Source organism: Barbus barbus (genome assembly GCF_936440315.1).
Source record: "Barbus barbus genome assembly, chromosome: 4".
NCBI lineage: Eukaryota > Metazoa > Chordata > Actinopteri > Cypriniformes > Cyprinidae > Barbus > Barbus barbus.
Genome location: NC_136732.1, coordinates 12,795,690 through 12,819,365, shown reverse-complemented (window position 1 = coordinate 12,819,365; position 23,676 = coordinate 12,795,690). Strand labels below are relative to the sequence as shown.

At 38.4% G+C, this 23,676-nt stretch overlaps 2 protein-coding genes across 5 annotated transcripts in view; both read right to left on the bottom strand.

The window, feature by feature from the left end:
* The window catches only part of LOC306866067 (uncharacterized protein), a 33,414-nt gene extending 17,288 nt beyond the window's left edge, over positions 1-16,126 (bottom strand). For 2 of the 3 annotated variants that reach the window (XM_079411054.1, XM_079411055.1), the window contains exons 1-4: positions 15,991-16,126; positions 14,999-15,115; positions 10,987-11,109; positions 234-356 (exon numbers count right to left, since the gene is read on the bottom strand). In XM_079411054.1, the coding sequence (XP_079267180.1) occupies positions 234-356; positions 10,987-11,109; positions 14,999-15,115; positions 15,991-16,048 (421 nt within the window). In that variant the 5' untranslated portion in view covers positions 16,049-16,126. The remainder of the gene's footprint in view (positions 1-233; positions 357-10,986; positions 11,110-14,998; positions 15,116-15,990) is intronic. The other variant, XM_079411056.1, reaches the window with a different exon arrangement.
* Positions 16,127-17,702: 1,576 nt separating this feature from the next.
* Positions 17,703-23,676, bottom strand: part of LOC306868834 (transcription activator BRG1) — a 29,092-nt gene continuing 23,118 nt past the window's right edge. For both annotated transcript variants that reach the window (XM_079415229.1, XM_079415230.1), the window contains exons 26-34: positions 22,470-22,697; positions 22,287-22,364; positions 21,983-22,201; positions 21,635-21,897; positions 20,993-21,098; positions 20,586-20,687; positions 20,122-20,254; positions 19,098-19,237; positions 17,703-18,385 (exon numbers count right to left, since the gene is read on the bottom strand). In XM_079415229.1, the coding sequence (XP_079271355.1) occupies positions 18,353-18,385; positions 19,098-19,237; positions 20,122-20,254; positions 20,586-20,687; positions 20,993-21,098; positions 21,635-21,897; positions 21,983-22,201; positions 22,287-22,364; positions 22,470-22,697 (1,302 nt within the window). In that variant the 3' untranslated portion in view covers positions 17,703-18,352. The remainder of the gene's footprint in view (positions 18,386-19,097; positions 19,238-20,121; positions 20,255-20,585; positions 20,688-20,992; positions 21,099-21,634; positions 21,898-21,982; positions 22,202-22,286; positions 22,365-22,469; positions 22,698-23,676) is intronic.

Here is a 23,676-nt window from a genome sequence, read left to right as displayed (position 1 = left end):
TTGTTTTCCAGTATTTACTCCTCTTCATCCCTAGTGGGACACACAGTACATAAAGCATCACAGTACAAATATCTAAACATTCTTAAATCAAGACCAGAAAAATGACATAAGACTCGCTTTGTGAAATGTGTATGAAAATTAAGCTTAAAACAACAAAAATATCTTCATTCAAATGGAAAACAAGTTCTTTTTTTTACCCTGTTAGCAGATATTTGTGGAGAGATTTCACTCACCACAGTCTCTCTCATCTGCACCATTCTTACAGTCCGTGTTACCGTCACACCTCCATCTCATAGGCAGACATAAGTTCATTCCATCACCACAACTGAAATAACCGGGTTTGCAGGTCTTGACCACTGATCAGAGCAAACATAAAATAAAAACAAAGAAAGAATCATGACTTCTGTCAGCAGATGTAATACTTCAGTGGTAGTCGTCTCAAAAGAGGAGGCAAAGACCTCACTGTCTGTTTTTTTTCCATGTAAATTCATTATCCAGTTTCATTTAATGTTGGCATAAATTCTCCAAAATAAAATAAAACATATATTAAAAAATCATACACCATAAAAAAAACTTACGTAACCCATATTCTCTGAGTAGGGAATGAGACGCTGCATAGCTGACGCAATGGGAACACCCCCCAGATGTGATGATTGTCTGAAGCCCGTATAAAGGTTCCTAAGTGTTAAGACTAGGTCTCAGCTCCTAAATTTAAGAGAGCTGGAGAGGTCTCCTAAACTAGTTAGGAGTAACAAGATGGCAGCAAAGAGGAGGATAGAAACACTTTCTAACGTAGATATGACATATTGGAGTTATATGATGATATGGAGTTGATAAAACAATACAAACTTGATTGTCAGGTACAAAACAAATTGACTATCTTGACAAAGAAAGAAATGTAATAACTTCTTCCACTCCACAAGTCAGTGTTCTAACTGCAGAAATGAAAGTAGTAATTAACTTTTTTGGCTGGAAAATTGGAAAAATGCAGCAATGCACCGGTGATGACACAGTTAGCAGGGTCTTACATATTGTGGCAGTAACCCCACCCAACACAACAGTGGCCAAAAGGGATTTTTTATGACCCCACATTTCACTTAAATCATCAAAATATGAAGGGGGAAAAAAAAGAAAAAGACAATGACCAGTGTTTCCAACTGCTTTCAATTGAAAGTAGCTAAAACTGGTCACAATGTTGCTAGATGACCTCATAGAGGTGAGTTCACTGATCTGTATTTATATTTATATAGATCAGTGAACTCGGCTTTATGACGTAATGGGAGAGTCTCGGAATGTATAAGATTTGTCCAAGAATTTTTTTTTGTTGCTAGGCTTTTGAAAAAAAAGTATCTTAAGCAGTAAGGAAGTCACAAAATCTATTGACAAAATCACTAAATTGGCAACATTGGCACACTGACTTTAGCATAAGTTATTAATATTTCATTGGTCCTCTTGTTTATGCATGTGTTCATAAATTCTTTGTATGACAGCATGGCCAAAAATTATGACCACACAATTTGGCATGTTTCATTGCATTATCACAGATAAAACAACTGACTCTAAACAACTATGCAATATGCTTACAAAATCTTGCACTTTCTTTTTTTATTTTATTTATTTTTTTACTTTTTTTTAAATTAAGGGTGAAGATTTCCTATATATATATATATAAGATATGGTGGTACTGCACGTGTAAAATATATTGAACATGTATTTACTTATGCAGTATATACACACATATATAGAAATATATATTATATTCATCATTTGATATACAGTGGGTACGGAAAGTAACACCTTTTGAAGGTGATTGGCTTGAATTAGTGTCAAAATTTTCAAATCAACATTTAACAAACTGATAGGTCTAAAATTGGAGGTGTCTGTTGCATCTTTCTTAGGGATTAAAGAAATGAGAGCCTCATTAAGTGTCAGAGTGCCCGCTACTCCCTAAACATTTCTTAAGTGAAGTGACATTCAGCCAAGTATGGTGACCCATACTCGGAATTCGTGCTCTGCATTTAACCCATCCAACGTGCACACACACACACCGTGAACACACACACACCGTGAACACACACACACAGCAGTGAACACACACGCGGAGCAGTGGGCAGCCATTTATGCTGCGGCGCCCGGGGAGCAGTTGGGGGTTCGGTGCCTTGCTCAAGGGCACCTCAGTCGTGGTATTGAGGGTGGAGAGAGCGCTGGACATTCAATCCCCCCACCTAAAATCCCTGCCGGCCGGGGACTCGAACCCGCAACCTTTTGATTACAAGGCCGACTCTCTAACCATTAGGCCATGACTTAATACACCTCGTTAAGTATTGGGGCTATGACATCTACAAATTCCTTATAGTACTCGACAGGTAGGCCGTCTGCGCCTGGTGGTTTTCCTTTTTCATTGATGAAATTACTTCTTTTATCTCACTTAATGATATAGGTGATTCCATCTCCTCCAACTGATCAGGCTGCAAACTAGGAACTTCGACATTTGACAAAAAAAACTTTAATCTCATTTTGAACAAATTTAGCATGCATTGTAGAAGTACACTCTAAAAAAATCCTGGGTTATTTTTTTAACCCAAATGCTGGGTTAAGCCTTTTGGGTCATTTTTTGGGGTTTATTTTTTCAGTGTTTGGGTAGTTTTTGTGTTACCCAGCCCCTGGGTTGAATGTAACAACCCAATGTTTGGGTAGTTTTTTTAGTGTTACTCAGCTCCTGGGTCAGACATAACAACCCAATATTTGGGTAGTTTTAGTATTACTCAGATCCTGGGTCAGACGTAACCCAGAGGTTGAATTATTTATCGCAAATAAGGAGCAGTTCTAAGCGCCATCGAATTGAAGCATTTCTTCTGTAAAATACAGGTTTGTGTACATTTTATTTTATATATAAAATCGTTACTGTGCTTGTTCAATTTTATGCAGAGCAACATGCAGGCGAGTGGTGTGAATCACCGTCGCTCGCGTGGGTCTTTTCACATGATGGAAAAGCCTGATGCTTTGCATAAAATAAACGATTATATTTATAAGGAAACGGAATACAAACACTTTGGATGTTAAAATATGTCCTCAGAGCTGTTTACTGTTTGTTTGTGGGCAGGTTATGGTGGCAGCTGTAGTATATTTTGGCTAAAAGTGAAACGCAGGGTGGCGGTCTTAGCCGTGAGCAGTTCCCCAACCGAACAAGACTCCAGCTCGGACACGAGAACCAGCGCTGCTACGATGGAAACAGAAAAAACAGAGAGTGGTTAATATATCTAAATTCAAATTCTCCTTCTCACCGTGCATTAGGATGATATAGACATGTCCTCTTCCAGGCAGATTCATAACATTTTCTGTTGATTGGAAATTCTTAATTATTGCCCTGATGGTGGAAATGGGAATTTTCACTGCTCTAGCTCTTTTCTTAAAGCCACTTCACTAATTTGTGAAGCTCAATTATCTTTTGCTGCACATCAGAAATATATTCTTTGGGTTTTCTCATTGTGATGGATGATTAAGGGAATTTGGGCTTTGTTTTCCCTCCCATTCATATTTCTGTGAAACAGGAAGACATGGCTGGATAATTGCATGTTCATAATCACCCTGGAGTGCTCAAAATTGTGAATATGAATGGGAATATACTTCAGAGATATTTTACTCATAAGAATTTCTAGGGGTACCAATAATTGTGTCCAACGTGTATTTGAGAAAAACATTTATTTCATAATGATATTTTCCCCCATTTTAAATTGTTTTAGTTCAATGAAAGGTTAGATTTTTGTGATTTTTTCAAATAAAATATCAAAAGGATTAATAATGCAGGTTTATTTTCAGAGCCTTCTTTGATCATATTTACCAAGGGTGCCAATAATTCTGACCACGACTGTATAATAATTATCACTCCTTTATGTTTACTGGAGTATGAACTATGAAAAACGTGACCTATCCACCCCACTCTACATTTTTCTGCCTCTTTGCCCTTCAGATGAGTTTCCTGAATAATACAATATCCGCTTGATTGTTTTCAAGTATGTCAACACTTTTTTTCTTTTCTCTGGATTTCCATGAGATAAATTTAACTAGTGTCCCAGATATTGCTAACTTATTGTCTGTTCTCTTTAATCTGTGCCCAACATTAAGAGCTTTTCGTGTATTACTAACTTCAAACACTTGAACACCTGCATATGAACACTTGCCTTTACCAAAAACCTTCCTGATTTTGATCTTTGAAAACTTAGTCAAATTAATATCACTCTGAACTTTGAAAATATTTAAAATAAAATGAAATTAAATATTTAAACCAGAACAATTACAAAAAAATCTAAAGTAAAATAATAATTAAAATAGGTCCGACTACTCCCCATACTGCTTTTCCAGGCATCCAAACGTTCTCACCATGAAGGAAGGGAAAAGAGGCGAAAGAAGAAACAAAAAAAAGACCCCCCCCCAAAAAAAAAAACCTTAGTCCATAGGTTTATCGCTGTGCCTGTGCACGCTGTCTTATTGGCCGTTTCTGTCTAAGTCACTGGGAGTTGTCATTCAGTTTCTACATACCTACAACTGAATATTTATAATAACGGGCCCACCTTAATTTATTACACGTGCTCCTCAGTGACAATGTTCATTGATGAATCTTTCAGCTGCCTCCACATTTGTGAAGCTCTCGTTCTTCCCGTTCCACTTGAAATGCAGTGTTGCTGAAAAGGTGAGTGAATATCTTATGCCGAGCTCCCGTAGTCTCCGTTTCGCTGGGGAGAAAGTTTTCCTCATAACAGCGAGTTCTTTATATCTATCTTTATATTGGCAGGGCAGTCATGGCCTAATGGATAGAGTGTTGGACTTGTAACCCGAAGGTCGCGGGTTTGAGTCTCGGGTCCGGCAGGGATTGTAGGTGGGGGAGTGAATAAACAACACTCTCTCCACCCTCAATACCACGACTTAGGTGAGACTCTTGAGCAAGGCACCGAACCCCCAACTGCTCCCCGGGCACCATCATTGGCTGCCCACTGCTCTGGGTGTATGTTCACTACTGTGTGTACACTTGGATGGGTTAAATGCAGAGCACAAATTCAGAGTATGGGTCACCATACTTGGCCACATACTTGGGATTTCCCTCCCTTTCCTTTATATCTGGAAACAAGGAGAGGCGACAATACTCCCAAACAATTCAAGATGGTCCTCACTGTAGAACACAAGATCCAGGGGGTGTGGTTGGACCCAGATCCATCTCCTCCCAACTTACATATCCCTAAACCCACCCATCTCCACCCCCTGATGTGGATCCAGCCTCACGGACTGTCTTAAGAAGCGGATCAAAACCAGTCTCAGGGGCTGGTCAGGATTTGGCATGGGTGTCAATTGCCGATGCACTCTCTCAATCTCGAACTCTCCGCCTGTGTCTATATCGCAGCCCTCATTCAGGATTTTCTGAACGCAAGTTAACAGAGTCCCATTAGTACCAAATGTCTCTTTAAGACCCACCAGCCTCACGTTATTTCATCTGCTCTGGTTTTCGAGAGTTTGTACTCGGTTCCACAGCACATCCACTTGTTTATTTCTGGCACTACTGTCATTCACCAATGGGCCATGCGCTCCTCTGCTTCCACCAATCTCTCCTGAATAGCCGTCACTGTTGCTTTCAATTCTGCCATGGTTTGTTTAATAGTTGAAACATCCGTCGCAACGGTCAATAGTGTAGAGTTCATTTTAGAAATTTCCACAAACGGTTTCTCAAGACTTTCACTCAAATCTTTAGGGCTTTCTGTACGGACGGGCGGCTCGGAGCTTTAAAATATTTTGATGTAGCCATATCTTTCTGTGTGCTTTCTCGAATCCCTCTCACCATCACACCTCCACCACTTAGGCACACTTTACAACATCACATTGGAAGTGACTGTCTCTGCAGGATTTTACTGAAAACATGCCGAGAATCACAGTGCATGTCGGATGTGATGTTTCAGATACTCTGTCTCTTAAAGACCCTCTGTGGTGAAAACATTGTGTCATGTCTATCTGGTGTTTTGAATGTGCTTAAAGACAAGTATGTGCAAACCCCCCAGTCAACACTATTGCGGAGCATTTTACCCTTAAAACTGCAGTGCACCAAAAATGAAGTCTGAAAAAGTCCCTGTTTCCTACCGTCGCAAACATGCACCCAATCCCATCAACTTGCGGGGTGGAGATTTTCATATTAATAAAAAGCATTTAAGTTATGTTGATTTTTAGAATGAAGCTGTCTGAAGTGGCGAACAGGAACACGATTTGTGTAACATAAGCAACACATTATTAGCTGTTTGCTAAAATAGTCAAGCCAAAGACTATCAATTACTGTTGTGTGTCAAACGTTGTAAAGAGCGATATCCCTGATATGAAATGAAATGATATGAAATCTTCATATCATGTGTTTATTAAATGTTTATTAAAATTATAAAAAGTGGATGCTACAGGTTCTTTTCAAAAAATTAGCATATTGTGATAAAGTTCATTATTTTCTGTAATGTACTGATAAACATTAGACTTTCATATATTTTAGATTCATTACAACACAACTGAAGTAGTTCAAGCCTTTTATTGTTTTAATATTGATGATTTTGGCATACAGCTCATGAAAACCCAAAATTCCTATCTCAAAAAATTAGCATATTTCATCCGACCAATAAAAGAAAAGTGTTTTTAATACAAAAAGGTCAACCTTCAAATAATTATGTTCAGTTATGCACTCAATACTTGGTCGGGAATCCTTTTGCAGAAATGACTGCTTCAATGCGGCGTGGCATGGAGGAAATCAGCCTGTGGCACTGCTGAGGTGTTATAGAGGCCCAGGATGCTTCGATAGCGGCCTTAAGCTCATCCAGAGTGTTGGGTCTTGCGTCTCAACTTTCTCTTCACAATATCCCACAGATTCTCTATGGGGTTCAGGTCAGGAGAGTTGGCAGGCCAATTGAGCACAGTAATACCATGGTCAGTAAACCATTTACCAGTGGTTTTGGCACTGTGAGCAGGTGCCAGGTCGTGCTGAAAAATTAAATCTTCATCTCCATAAAGCTTTTCAGCAGATGGAAGCATGAAGTGCTCCAAAATCTCCTGATAGCTAGCTGCATTGACCCTGCCCTTGATAAAACACAGTGGACCAACACCAGCATCACTGACTGTGGGTACTTGACACTGGACTTCAGGCATTTTGGCATTTCCCTCTCCCCAGTCTTCCTCCAGACTCTGGCACCTTGATTTCCGAATGACATGCAAAATTTGCTTTCATCCGAAAAAAGTACTTTGGACCACTGAGCAACAGTCCAGTGCTGCTTCTCTGTAGCCCAGGTCAGGCGCTTCTGCCGCTGTTTCTGGTTCAAAAGTGGCTTGACCTGGGGAATGCGGCACCTGTAGCCCATTTCCTGCACACGTCTGTACACGGTGGCTCTGGATGTTTCTACTCCAGACTCAGTCCACTGCTTCCGCAGGTCCCCCAAGGTCTGGAATCGGTCCTTCTCCACAATCTTCCTCAGGGTCCCGTCACCTCTTCTCGTTGTGCTGTGTTTTCTGCCACACTTTTTCCTTCCCACAGACTTCCCACTGAGGTGCCTTGATACAGCACTCTGGGAACAGCCTATTCGTTCAGAAATTTCTTTCTGTGTCTTACCCTCTTGCTTGAGGGTGTCAATGATGGCCTTCTGGACAGCAGTCAGGTCGGCAGTCTTACCCATGATTGCGGTTTTGAGTAATGAACCAGGCTGGGAGTTTTTAAAAGCCTCAGGAATCTTTTGCAGGTGTTTAGAGTTAATTAGTTGATTCAGATGATTAGGTTACTAGCTCGTTTAGAGAACCTTTTCATGATATGCTAATTTTTTGAGATAGGAATTTTGGGTTTTCATGAGCTGTATGCCAAAATCATCAATATTAAAACAATAAAAGGCTTGAACTACTTCAGTTGTGTTGTAATGAATCTAAAATATATGAAAGTCTAATGTTTATCGGTACATTACAGAAAATAATGAACTTTATCACAATATGCAAATTTTTTGAAAAGGACCTGTATTTCATCAATATTCGTTTGTACACACCAAATATATTCAGCTGTTTTGTTAAATACTAAATCTTGAATTAAATTCAAACTAATTTATATATAGCCTATATAGATAAATAAAGGTACATTTATAAATAAATGAGTAAAAACTGTACAGTTCATTGTCCAAATATGAGCATCTACGTTAGTATTTATCTGTGGCGACAGAAAAGATGAGTAAAGTCCCTCAACACAGCCTTCCTCATCCGCACCATTCATGTCACCACAGCTGAACGAGACGAGAAAGGTACTGGGAATTTGATAGTCGTGATTAAGTTATATATTGGGTAATAATATTGCCATTATTGCATACATGTTGGGGTGTGATTTTTCATTGTAAACAGTCACAACAGTTTTATTCATATTACACTATTTACACATTCATGAGCATATAACTCAACCCCTGCCCCTAAACCAAACATTTGTCAATAAAACAAAATAAATAACAGGCAGATACAACTACGGACATCATTTCTTCAAAAAGTATTAATATTCTAAGTCTTCCGAGGCAAAACGATTGATTTGTTAGAGGAATAGGATCGCCGTCTCCGTCCGCTGTAAAGCTCATCCTGTGTGCTGCAGTCTGTGCACAAATTCAAAAAATGCCACCAAAAGAAGCCTTACGTCAGCCTTGGTTGTGAAATGCTAATTGGCTCTTCTATGTCCCGTGACCGATTGCGTCATGCTACGGATTTGAATGAGATGTGAGCGCATTAACGGAGCGGGATCATTTTCAGTGATTGAAATCTTATGTTTTACTCTCTTCTTCGCATAAAGACATCGTATGGCTTCAGAAGACTTGGAATGCAACACAACTTGTTTGTAATGCTTTTATACTGCTTGTTTATGCAATAAATACCTGCTGCACTTATATTTGCCTGTTACGTGTTTTATATTGTTCAGAAGTGGGTAGGTTTAGGGTAGGGGTGGGGATAGGTGCTCCAATGAAAGTATAAATTTTAAATAACTAATATTATTTCTATTTTTTTTACAAATGCATGCAAACCATTAAATTAAGACAAACAACTGAAAACAACGGAGGACGCTGCACATCGAAAAGTGATGCTAAAGGGGTACCTTGAGCGTCAAAAAGCGATGCTATGGAGTCCTGACCACACGTCAATATGTGACGAGTTGGGAGTGAGAATGTGTTGGTCAATGTGAGTTTCTCTCTCAACATTTCATGCCAAAACTTTAGACTCTAAATTTAGACTCTGCTCCGATTTAACCTTTTTTTAGGCCTTTTATTTGTGTGTGTGTGCATATGTATATCTAGCTCAGTCATGAAACTCTGTGTGGCATAGGCTGATGTAATCTGCTAGGGAATACATCATTTACTAATTTTGTATGGGTATAAATGGGTATAAAAAAGCTTAGTTTACCGCGGCAGCGGTCGTGTGAAGGCCTCCTCATGTGAAGACCGAAGAGTGTAAAGACCATCTACTCTACTGTGCAACTCCACCGGGCTGCAAAGGATATAAGTGTCGCTTTTTATTTCTCCTCTTTTCTAGTACTTGTTTCACTTCTGTTTCTATGTGTAAGTAAGTTGTTGTTTTTAGCCTGTGTGTTTGGCAGTGTTATTTCTTAGGATTACTGATAAACTGTACTGTCGTGATTTGTATTTGTTATCTATTTTAATTTTAGTTAAATATTGTCTGAATTTATTATGTCTGTATAGGTCTTTTATTAAGTTTTAGTTTTATTTAATTTGAGTTATTTTAATACTTCAACAAACTAAATGGAAATAAAGTGATACATATACATAAACATTTATAAATTTTATAAATTGCTTGCTCAACAGTTAAATAGACTGGATCAGTGATCGCTGTAAGCTGGGGAATGTTTTATAACAAGTTTACCTTTGAAGTTAGACTGACTTATTTTGAACCAAATCAATGGACAATAAATCAGACTAACAGAAATAAACCTGGCTTATTTGTAATCTTATGTGGCTTAAATGTAAGAATTTTTTAGAACAAGTAACAAAATTTTAATGAATAAATAGAAAGAAACACAACACGTTAATATGGTTTCTAAATATAAATGTCTTATATTAGCAACACTTCAAAACTTGAAAATAAAATTGAAAATTGTGACCCTGGACCAGTCATAAGTAGTATAGGTATATCTGTAGCAATAGCCAACAATACATTGTATGTTTCAAAATTACTGATTTTTCCTTTATGCCAAAGATCATTAGGGCATTAAGTAAAGATCATGTTCCATGGAGATATTTTGTAAATTTCCTACTGTAAATATATCAAAACTTCATTTCTGATTAGTAATATGCATTGCTAAGAACTTCATTTGGACAACTTTAAAGGTGGTTTTCTCAATATTTTGATTTTTGTTTTTGTACCCTCAGATTCCAGATTTTCAAATAGTTGTATCTCAGCCAAATATTGTCCTATTCCTAACAAACCATACATCAATGGAAAGCGCATTTATTCAGATTTCAGATTATGTCTATGACTGGTTTTGTGGTCCAGGGTCACAACTGAGAATTAGAGAATTTATTAGATTATAACAAGAGCAAATATCTGCCAATAAGCTCAGAAAACTCAATTTAATTCGAAGGGAAAACAAGTTCTTACCCTATTGACAGATATTTCTTCTTGTGTTTAGCATAAACTCAATGTTTCAGAAAACAAGACTAATGTGTTCAATTTGCATCTCAAGTAAATGTACTTTGATTAAGGTCATTTAGATATCTGCTTTGGAAAACAAAACATCAAAAAAAGAACATCCTCAGTATTTTCTTTTTATTTTCTTGCAATGCATTCAACATTTCATGCCATGACTTTAGACTCTGCTCCAATTTAATATTTTTAAACCTTGTAACTTTAAGTGAACGGACAATAGATAGAGAGATATGCACATCTGATTTTGCATACAGTATCTGTGGCAAAAGAAAAGATGAGATTTCAAGAAATGTCACTCACTACAGCCTTTCTCATCCGCACCATTCAGACAGTCACTATCACCATCACACCTCCATCTCATAGGCACACACGATTGGCGTTCGTCTCCACAGCTGAAGTCTTTGTTGGTTTGGCAGGTCTTGTCTGAAATAAAAAACGTGGAAAAAGACAACCTTAATTATTTATTAATAAATTAGCGCTTTCTCAGTCAGTGTCAGCTGCAAAGATGAAGTTGACTCGCCATCTCCACAGTAATGGACGTGCTTTTAATAGAGAAATTCACATTTTTATACGACCTACATAATTAAAGAAGATTTGTTTTTTATTTGAATTGGTTCGTTAGCCTAGACATTTCAAGCTTTCAACAGATTTATTTCTTATGTCTGTGAGCTGGTTCATTGTTGTCATATGCTCCATTCACAGAGACTGCATGAGATGGCAGAAAGCACATCCAATATTTGTATTGGACAACAGAGTAAACAATAAATAAATAAAATAAAATCGCTCCCTGGAAACTACAGCAGTAAATAATGGGCAGGAGAACAAACTGGCGCTAAAATCACAAGAAAAATGCAGATGGACAAGACAGGCGTTATGGTGCAGACCCAGTTGAAAACCAAACCCTCGCCATATTTATGCTCTATAATGCAGTGTAAGCTGTGTTTGCCTAGGGAGACCGAACTAGCAGCTTATAAAATCTCGACATCAACCCTTCACAAGCATGTAGAGGTAAATACTTGCATCATTGCATTGGTGATTAAAATGAAGCTTTGGCAGTTTAGCAAAAGGTTTTGCACAAATTAACCAAAAAGACAGTGGTGCAGGGTGTGCGATATACTGTATATAGAGTCTGTGATAATATCGTAATTGTTGTTTTAACGATGTGCGATTTTACATTATCAGTATTTAGCCAAAAACCAAACAAAACACTACTACTGTGTGTGAAGTCTAGTAGATTAGACAAGTGCGCGCACATTTAGAGCGCGTTCTTTCACTGCGTGATTCAGTGTTAAAATGCATTTAAAATTATCACAAAATTTAAAATATAGGGGCAGAAAATGTATATTTATATCATTTCATATAGTAAATCAATATCACACGAAGAGTGCCAAAAATCAGCATGATTACATATAGATTTTTTATTTTATTTTATTTTTTTACAACAGTTTAATAAACAAGAAATTAATTAAGAGACTGTTTTTGCTCTATTTCGACAACAAAAATACTCCCAAACATCTTTTGCATCTCCGAGCAACATGATGCTGTTTCGTTCCTGAATGAATCAACTGTTTAAATGATTCTGTTCAGTTGCAATGACTCACTTATTAACAGTGACTTGGTGACACCTACTGGTATTTTTTTTATATATATAATTTCAAATGAGTATTCAACATTTTATGTCTTATATATCAAACAGTTCTGCATTTGTAACTGCAGGTTAAATGCATTCATGTCCTGCATTAAACAGTGTGTAAATACGTCTAAATACCACTTCAGATGAAGCTTCTGTGTTTGCTCTGCATTGCAAAGATGAATTTTGTTGATACTGATTTAATTTGCCTGGTAACAGCCCAAATGTCGTCTTATTCTAAATAACTGATTCCTATACTTAAAAACAACTAGTTTGAGATTTATAGGCCTATCCCAGGGGTGTCAAACTCAGTTCCTGGAGGGCTGCAGCCCTGCAGAGTTTAGTTCCAACCCTGCTCAACACACATACCATGTAGTTTACAAATGAGCCTAAATGATTAGATTAGCTGGATCATATCTATACTGTTGTAGGGCTGTGTCCCTCCAGGAACTGAGTTTGACACCCTTGGCCTATCCCATTGTTGCGTCCCTCCCACTGTTAAAAAGTAGCTAAGTAATTTTTACTCTGAGTAAATTTTAAATGAGCTACTTTTTACTTTTACTTGAGTAGATTTTTTAGACTGGTAAAATTTAGTTAGACTAGTAAAATTTAATTAATGTAATGGTACTTTTACTTGAATAAAATATATTTTCCTACTCTTTCCACCTCTGCAGATCTGTGGCTCTAACGTCTGTGGCTATAAATCATTTGAAAGACTGGTTTTGGCTTATCTGAAGGACATCACTGGACCCCCTGCAGTTTGCCTACAGAGGATCCTGTTTGTAGACTTCAGCTTCGCTTTTAACACCATTATCCCATCACTCTTCCAGCCCAAATTAACTCAGCTATCCGACCCCACTTCTGTTTGTCAGTGGATCAACAGCTTCCTGGCAGACAGGCAGCAGCTAGTAAAGCTTGAAAAATTCTCATTCAGCACCTGTACGATCGGCACTGGAGCTCCTCAGGGCTGCGTTCTCTCCCCACTGCTCTTCTCCCTGTACACCAACGACTGCACATCTAAAGACCCCTCTGTCAAGCTTCTAAAGTTTGCCGATGACACCACACTGATCGGCCTCATTCAGGACGGTGATGAGTCTGCTTACAGACAGGAGGTTAAGGAGCTGGTGTCTGGTGCAGTCTTAGCAACCTGGACCTCAACACGCTCAAAACAGTGGAGATGATCATGGACTTCAGGAGAAACGTCCCTGCTCTCCCCCCACTCACCATCATGAACAACAATGTGACTGCAGTGGAGTCATTCAGATTCCTGGGCACCACCTTGGGGAAGTCGTGGCCTAATGGTTAGAGAGTCGGACTCGTAATCCAAAGGTTGTGGGTTCGAGTCTCGGGCCGGCAGGGATTGTAGGTGGGGGGAGTGAATGTCCAGCGCTCTCTCCACCCTCAATACCACGACTGAGGTGCCCTTGAGCAAGGCACCGAACCCCCAACTGCTCCCCGGGCGCCGCAGTATAAATGGCTGCCCACTGCTCCGGGTGTGTGTTCACGGTGTGTGTGTGTGTTCACTGCTGTGTGTGTGTGCACGATGGATGGGTTAAATGCAGAGCACGAATTCCGAGTATGGGTCACCATACTTGGCAGTATGTCACTTCACTTCACTGTCACTTCACAATTTCTCAGGACCTGAAGTGGGATATTCACATTGACTCTATTGTTAAAAAGGCCCAGCAGAGGTTGTAGGTTGTCCTTCCTTCGCCAGCTGAGGAAGTTCAACCTGCTACAGGAGCTGCTGAAACAGTTCTACTCTGCCATCATTGAATCCATCCTCTGCACTTCAATAACTGTCTGGTTCAGCTCAGCTACCAAATCTGACCTCAGAAGACTACGGAGGGTAGTCCGGACTGCTGAGCGAATCATTGGTACAACCCTCCCCACTCTCCAAGAACTGTATTTATCCAGAGTGAGCAAAAGGGCTGGTAAAATCACTCTGGACCCCTCACATCCAGCACACTCCCTCTTTGAACTGTTGCCGTCTGGTCGACGCTACAGCGCTCTGAGCACCAGAACGGCCAGACACAGGAACAGTTTCTTCCCTCAGGCAATCCATCTCATGAACATTCAACAATAAACGTGGAACACACAACTCTATTATAAATAGAGTTGTACATATTTTATTTTTTTATGACAATGCATACATTCTCTGAACATTTTTCCCTTCCAAACATATCAATACACCATTCAATCACTATATTCCAACATGAATAGCCTACTAAATAGACATTTTTAACTCACTTGTGTATTAATGATATTTCTTTTTTTTTCTTTCAGGTTTCCATTGGATTACACAACGACGACCAACTCCATTGGATTTTAGAGAGACGACGGTCACACGGATCAACAGAATATAAGTAAGCTCTTTCAGACTAGTCAAACTTATTTCTCAACAAAATATGAATGAAAAGTATGATTATACTAACCATTTTCTGCACCACTATTAAAGAGACCTGAACATTTCTGGTAAATTGTGTCACATGTGTGGAGTCTAAATTATTATGGGCATAGAATGGTTAGTATGACGGTGTTGAGTTTAGACTGAGGGACATAACTTTAAAGTCTGTAAAGTCATATATATATATATATATGAAGTGTTTATTTGTAAAAACAGATAACTCTAATTTTGCCCGTGGCGACAGAAAAGATGAGATTTAAAGAAATCTCACTCACCACAGCCTTCCTCATCCGCACCATTCAGACAGTCCTTGACACCATCACATTTCCACATCATAGACACACACTTCATGTCACCACAGCTGAACTGATTGGGTCTGCAGGTTTGGACAGCTGATCAAAGCAAAAATAAAACAAAACACTTCAGATATCATGTCTCGAAGATATCATGTCCATTTAAAGAGCAGCTCACTGTAGCCTATCTGTTCTGCTAAAATGTGACCCTGGACCACAAAACCAGTCTTAAGTCGCTGGGGTATATTTGTAGCAATTGCCAAAAATACTCTGTATGGGTCAAAATTATAGATTTTTCTTTTATGCCAAAGATCATTAGGATATTAAGTAAAGATCATGTTCCATGGAGATATTTTGTAAAGTTCCTACTGTAAATATATCAAAACTTAATTTTTGATTAGTAATATGCATTGCTAAGAACTTCATTTGCACAACTTTATAGGTGGTTTTCTCAATATTTAGATTTTTTTTGCACCCTCAGATTCCAGATTTTCAAATATTGTCCTATTCCTAACAAACCATACATTAACGTGAATCTTATTTATTCAGCTCTCAGATGATGTATAAATCTCAATTGCGAAAAATTGACCCTTATGACTGGTTTTGTGGTCCAGGGTCACAAATGGCTCAGCAACTAAACAGCCATTTTCATAAAATCATTAACACTGGGTCCATGCATGTACCTATAATTTAAACAAAGAAACGGAAGAATGTTTCCTAAACATCAGTCAATCAATCAGAAGAAATGGGCATTTCTATTGACCCAATTATTTTTAATTCTTTATCTCAATTGTCACATAATCGGGTTTATCTCTCACAGAAAAGGTCATAATTGCAAGATTGTGAGTAAAAAAGCATTCTGAGATAAATAGTTGCTATTTTTTTTATTCGACGGTGGAACCATGCGTTTCAGAGCCATCCACACACGCAAATCAATAGCCAGAAAAATCATTTAAAAACTGTTGCTTACTCACATGTCTGAACAGGACAGGATAAAGTAACTGCCAATAAGAATATAAATGAGATCTCCATATCTGTTAAAACAGGTGGACTTAACTCATATGACACTGCTGGTAAATATGTATCAATTTGTCTGGTCTAGGCTCCACCCACCTAAAAAAAATCCACAGGCGTTCTGCAACAGGAGAGAGGAGGGGGGGGGGGACAACACTAATAATTTGCTTAGCTGATAAATATAAACCAAAGCCAGTGCAAATGAGATGAACCTTACCAACTTCATATTTATCCAAGGATGAAACCCTAATCCAATATTATTTGTATAGCGCTCTTAACAATGCAAATTGTGTCAAAGCAGTTTTACATCGGCTTGATACAGTTTAGCTTTCTGCAAAAAACAAACAAACAAAAAAAAAAATTGCAAATTACAACTTCTTTGCTGAACAGCCTACCGAAGTTAAAGGTTTAGAATAATATATATTTACAGCTAATATATACAGTATATATTTAAAACTAAACCTTTTTTCTTAGTACTGATTTGTACAGGCTCACGAATCATAAACACGATGCAAACAAGAGATTCACTGTGAGACAGAAATGTGTCAAAATGCCCACCTTTGAGAGTAGTCTCATAAACGCAGTCGATGTCAGCACTGTGCATTGCTCTGACTCTTTCATATACACTTTTTTGGAAAAATGCATTAACCAAAAAAAGATCTATATTTTGTGACCTCGAAGCTAGTTATAAACAGCAGATTATGTTTCAGTTATATCTGTTGGAGAGTTTAGGTATTTGTGTTTAACAATGCAGAAGACATGTATGAGGACTTTACAATATTAAATATATTTGGTTGGGAACTGAGGTCAACATTTCCTCTAATTTAGGCAATATTACAGTCTATTAGGCTCTACACAAAAAAAGGGGGGGGGGGGGGGGGGGCACTTTCAAATAAAATAAAACTTGTTAGGAATTCCTAGACTTGTGAAGTTATGACATTTTAGGATAATTACAACTTTTGTTGGTTCATTGAACAAACAATTCAGTGTTTGCTTTTCTGGATGCACTACGATCCTTTGCAAGTGGACAACAAACAGAGCAATTCTTCACTATGACATTCATCAAAAAAAAAAAGCTGTTGTGATCGAAGTCTGAGACCACACTGAAAATCTGAAATTCACATCTACATCAGATGTGTTACTAATACGCCTAAAATGTAGCACAGTCCTGAACCAGCATGAATCACATAGAAAACAAATTGTGCAAAGGCTTAAAGGAAATTTTGCTTAAGATTTACCCTCATGCCATCTAAGAATTTTTCTTTTTTGCTTCTATTACAGCAAAAAGCTGCATGTTTTATAAAAAAGCAAATCCGTCAAGACGTTAAACCATCGCTTCTTACCAATATACCAGTCCATAATCCATAATATTGCTTTTTCCAGGAAAAAAGTAATCTTGTTTGAATGAGGAAAGTCCAAAACAGCTCTAAACAAATATGTGAGTGCAGTCATTGACCTTTTTAGAAGTATGTACTACCAGAATGATTTTGACACGATTTATATAAAACAAAAAAAAAACTCTTTAATCCTTTGATTTTGCATTGCACAATTTTGTCTCATGAAATTTGTCTCAAATCAGTAATGCATATTCTTTATTAGACACCTAAATGGATCAGTATTTATCATGAACATTAATATACTTGTGTGCATAAATAAATATCTGAAGCAGTGTATTTCTGAGATGCCTTTATTGTGCATTTTGGAAATCCAGTGACACTGACACAGTACAGAATCCTACACCCTATTCTCCCCCATTTCTCCTGACAGGAAGTCTATAAGGAAGAAGTACCTTAATCCCCTTTGCAATCTTAATTTTAACAGAGATCAAGAGAAAAACGGAAAGAGAAATAACTGGCTGCGTTTACCACAAACAACATGCATTCTGGGGTCTGGGGGGGGGGGGGGGGGGGGGGGGCAAAGGGGTGACGTTCACACGGCTAAAAACAATAAGAGGACATTGAAGCATGATCAGCTCTTACTGGTCCACTGTGAGTCAGTCTGTCAGATATCTGTCAATCTTATGTCACGTCCTTGAGAAAAATCATAAAAACAAATACAGAAAGAAACAAACGCTTAATACTTAAACTGTCTTGCTATACATAAAAGGAGATCGCCTGCTTAAATATGCAAATAGAAGGGTTTTCTTCTGCATTTTATAGTGTAATTTTCAGATTTAATCATTTTCGGATACATGTCGTCCCTCTAAAAATGTGCTGTTCTAGAGTAAAACTAGGCGCAGAAACAGGCACCTGTCGAATCTGATGTAAAATGCCGTATCTGCAGCAGAAGTGCGCGAGAGTCATGATTGGTCCTGAAGGTGGTTTAATCTTCCTCACTGCCACTAGCCAAATGCTCCTAAACAAAAACATCAGAAAAAGAATTAGCATAAGTGAGCGACAACATGAGGGTGAATAACACCACCCTGCATTATATTTGCTGAATGAAATCCAATACTTGCTTCTTACTAATTTTGGGGTTCTGACTGATTCCAAAAACAGTGGCCGTTTTGCTCTAGCATGTCAGTTTCTCACAAAATGTGTGGTTTTCACAGCATTTTGCTTTTGTCTTATTACCACTTAATCAGCAGAAAAACTGCCACAAAACATTCCTATCTTCCTCTGAGCCAGGTTACAACTATTTAATCAACTCTCAGACCATTTTCACAGGTATGATTGATGCTGAAGACATTATTTAATGCCTAAACCTGATTTCCACTTCATTGAGAATTCAACTTAGACAAAATGTAAAGTCAAACTATACATTTTAAAAACAACTTTTTGACATTAAAACCAAAACTTTTGACATTTGACTGCTGCTGTTATTTTGATAAGTGCATTACAGCTGACAGATACATAATTTTGAAAAAAAAAAAACGTATTTTCTGAAAAAATAAACTACATGAAAGTTAAAAAAATATATATATATTTGAACTCCGCATCAAATTATGCAATATTAAGGCTTTTTTTTTTGTGTATGTGTGCAAATTACCATGTAGGACAATGCAATTAACCATTTTCTTTTTTTGTGTACTTTTCCTTCAAGTTCCACATTAATTATTCATGAGTACCTCTTCCTGGTCCTCCTCACTATCGTCGTCACTAACAACAGGTTTAGGGGGGCGCCAACTGCGTCCGGGTTGGCGTCTTCCCTTTCCTCTCTCCACCTTTTCCTTTCGACTCAGCTTTATCTTCACCTTCACCGAACGAGCTATAACACATGCACACAAATATATGTTAAAGGTCCCATGAAATCAAAATTGAAGTTTTTTGTATGCCAGTGCTCTCCAAAACAGTGACAAAATTCACATTTAGAAGATATAAGCATTCAAAGCTTGCAGTTCGCCACTTCCGATTTTTTTGACGTCATGTCGCACTTCATCTTCTCATCAAACTTTGTCCAATCAAATGCTCTCTAGAATTCGAAGCGCCTGCCCCCTATACTATAAATAGACGCTGAAGCCACGGCAGAGATCAGTCACTTGTTCGCAGAATTAGTATTTTCTGTACGGTGAAGGGCACGTAGTGCACTATATAGGGGACAGGGAATGATTCAGACAGTGTAAATATGCTTCCCATTGAGGAAAAAAAATAAGTCTGGTTTCGCGCTGTGTCACGCTAACCACCACACCGCACACACACTCTGCTCCGGTCCAGAGACACGATAGCACGGAGCGGATCACATGCGCGAGTCGGTGCAGACCACAAAACGTATCAGACCTATTTGAATTCTACACAGAATGCTATATTTTATAGCAATATGGATGAGATTGTGACTGTCATACCCTGTCAAATGCAGCTTTATGGAGCTCACCGGCTCTGAACGGATTTAGCCCAAGCTGTGATATAAACGAACGCTATTGGCTATTTTAAAAAGGGATGGGGCTGCTTGATATGTCCCACCCTGTCTTCCGGTTTCAGTTAAAATGACGTCAACGCATAGAATAACGCTGCGTGTTTCAAAGCATTTCAGGGGACCTTTAATCATGGACTCAATCTTAATTGGAGTTGTACATGCCAGATACTCTTCTCAGATAAAAGTTGCACTTTACTAAATGTTTTCATTACAGTGTCAGTATCTTCATCAGTACTCACATTCAGACTCTGATTCTTCATCTACCTCATCCTCTTCCTCCTCACTGTCTTCTCCCTCGCTCTCTTCCTCTTTCTCAATCTTCTGCCGCACACTGGTGAACACAGACTGCAGCACAATGGAGTCCTCGTAGATCTGAAATATGAGATCATGATCTCATTTGAATCAGCCAAATGAAGCAGGACTCCAACAACCTACCAGTGCTATTACAGTTAACTAAAACTAATTACAAAACATTTTTTTATTGAAAATATAAAAACCTTGAATTAATTTTTTTTAAAGTTAGTTGTCAAGGCAACATTTCTGTTCTTCATTTAGGGTAAGCTGAAGTACTAAAATAAGTAAAACTGAAATAAAAACAATATAGATATTAAAAAAAATGACTAAACTTCACTAAAAGAGATTAATTTTTTTTATTTGATACAAATGAACAATATGGATATAATATTAAGAAAACAAATATTACCAGTGATCCCTCCAGGTTGAAGGTTTGAGCGTTCTGACAGAGAAGCATGACGTCTTTCTCCAGGTCATTCAGAGTGCGGTACTTATGACTCCTAATGCGTTCCTGTACAGAACAGAGAACATAATTCAACACTTTACATCATTTACTAATATATTTAAAAATATCAGGTAATTGTAATATAATAACTAAGGAAATTTAAGAGTTCCGAACTTTAATCAGAGTAAAAACTATTCATAAAAAGGGCTCACTATTATTTTTAATAACAGCCCCAATTTACACCCTAAAATATAATAGCTCCAAGTTACCCCTTAAATATGATTATTATTATTAGTGTGCAGACTTAGTGTATATCAATGGGTGTTTGTGCACCAGCCAAAGAATTTGCAAATCAATCAAATTTGACAAACCTTGATCTTCCTGAAGTCCACAGGTTTACGTATGAGTTCATAATATTCTGGCAGCTCTTTACGAGACGGCAGTTGAATAAACACCTCACTCAGTTGTCTTCCATTGCTGTTATGAAATACAGCGACAAAAAGAAAAGAGCTTAGGAAAAAAGTATGACTCCCAAATCTTTAGCTAATCTAAAGAGAAATATAAACAGAATAAGTGTAGAAAAACACTTTCCTGAATATCAACACTACATCATGGTGTTTGCAACACCAAAATCATGGGTTTGACTCCCAGTTAACATGCATGAACAAACAAAACAGTATGTCTTCAATACAGTGTATATCTCTACAGATAAAATCATCTGGCAAAATTTATGTTTTTTGGTTCTGCGCACCATCCTTTAAAAGTGAAATATGGGTCAAACTGACCCGCAGACATCATATTCATAATAGACATTGTGTGATTATTCCACAACACATTCGATTGCTGAAGCTTTAAATGCATGTTCATGATCCTAAATGAGAGAAATGAACCAAAATGCCAAGAAAAAAAAATTCATAGGTTAACCAGCATTTCCAACAACTCAAAAATCAACGCAAGTCAAATTGGCCTGCAACATATTATAAGGGCTAGAGAAGATGAATTAAGTGACTAACCCATCCTTGTATTTGATTACTGCATCCACAATCTTCTTCATCTTCTTGGTGAGTGTGGGAGGGTTGGGAGAGAGTTTTTCAGCAGGAGGACGACCTCGTTTCTTTTGCTTCTTACTATCGTCATCTTTATCTCTGTTCCGCCCACTGGAGCTGGGCGTGGCTGGGCCTGGAAGGTCGAGGTCACGGTCACGCTTCCTTTTCCGGGTCGTTTTCTTGTAGCGCACCTCTTCTTCAATCTCATCCAGGGTGCCTTCCTCGATAGCCTGAGAAACAGTAAAATGTGTCAATACGCCTTACTTTTTTTATAACCAAAGGTTCAATACAAAGCAGCTGTGATTCCTCATTCACCTTCAGCCATTGTTTCTCTGTGAGGGAGTCGCTGTAGTCCACTTCTTTTCTTTGACGGGAGCCACGGCCGAACATCTTCTCCTCTTCTTCTTCGCAGGTGAGCCTTTCCACCTCTGCATCATCCTTCATGATCCAGGTGGGCAGCTCATCCTCCTCCATCAGCCGGGGTTTGCGTTTCGGGTTACGAGCCTCTTCACGACGACGGTCGAGATCCATGCGCTGGACGAAAGGAAAAGGAAAATTAGAAGTCAAACAAAACAAAGAGTGTCAATTTAATGAAAGTTAAACAAGTAGGGCTGCTAACCATGAACTGATCGAACTCTTCCTCGCTTCTAGCGATCATCTGATTAACGGTCTCATCATCTGGCACTTCATCTTCCTCCTGAGATAGGAGCGAAAATAAAAGAGAGCGAGCAAATGTTTACTTTGGAAAACGGAGGCTGTTGACAGGATACGGAAATTGTCCATCATAAACGGGTGTCTGTACCTCATCCTGCTCTTCGTGCTCCAGGATGGCCTGCAGGAAAGCTCTGCGCTCGTGGCTGGACGACTTCTGGTCAAACATACCGGCCTGGATGACCTTCTGGTCCACGTTCAGCTTGTATTTGGCAGCGGCCAGGATCTTCTCCTCCACACTGTTCACGGTGCACAGACGCAGCACACGCACCTCGTTCTGCTGCCCAATACGATGGGCGCGATCCTGGGCCTGCAGATCCTAGGAGAGACAAGAAAAGCGTTCAGAAACTATTGTGAAATAATAAAACCAACAAGAGATATTATAACAAATCAATAAGAATCATGACAAATCACAGAGAAGAAACCCGCTGCTTAATATTACAATATTATAATTACTTAATAGTACAATGATACTATTCAAATGCTTGTAAAGATTCTATTCCACAATGCTTCTATACTAAAGACTCAATTCTGACATGAATCCATTCTTTTTATTGTTGTAAGGGTTAGTTCACCCAAAAAGAAAAATTAGTCTTTGTTTTACTCACCCTCGGGGCATCCTAGGTATACATGACTTTCTTCTTTTTAGACGAATCCAATTGGAGTTATATTAGAAAATGTCCTGGCTCTTCTAAGTGTTATCATTGCAGGGTGTTTCTGTTCAACAGTCCAAAAGATATCACAAAGTGCGCATATCCATAATAAAACATGCCTCACACGGCTCCGGGGTGTGAATAAAGGCCTCCTGTAGCAAATCCATGCATTTTTGTAAGAAAAATATCCATATTTCAAACATAATAAACACCTCTCTCACGTCATGTAACTGTCAAACAAAACAAAAAAGCCGGTCACGAAGCACACAACAAGGATTTATAAAAACAAAAATCAAAAAAAGGCCGGAGGATTTGGATATTAGCCAAGAGGAGACTGGTTTTCCTTTGCTAAAGTAAGGAAACTTTGCTTCTTTTGCCCCTGTAAACAAACTCTCGAGACTAGCATATCTCATACATGCATCCTACGTCATCCGCCGGAACGGCTTCCGCATACAACAGTCAGCAGAAGTGAGAGAAAAGTGTTTATTACATTTGAAATATGGATATTCTTCTTACAAAAACGCATGGATTCGCTACAAGAGGCCTTAATTCACGTCCCAGAGCCATGTGAGGCATGTTTTATTATGGATGGATGCGCTTTATTTGATGTCTTCTGGACTGTTGAACAGAAACACCAACCCACTG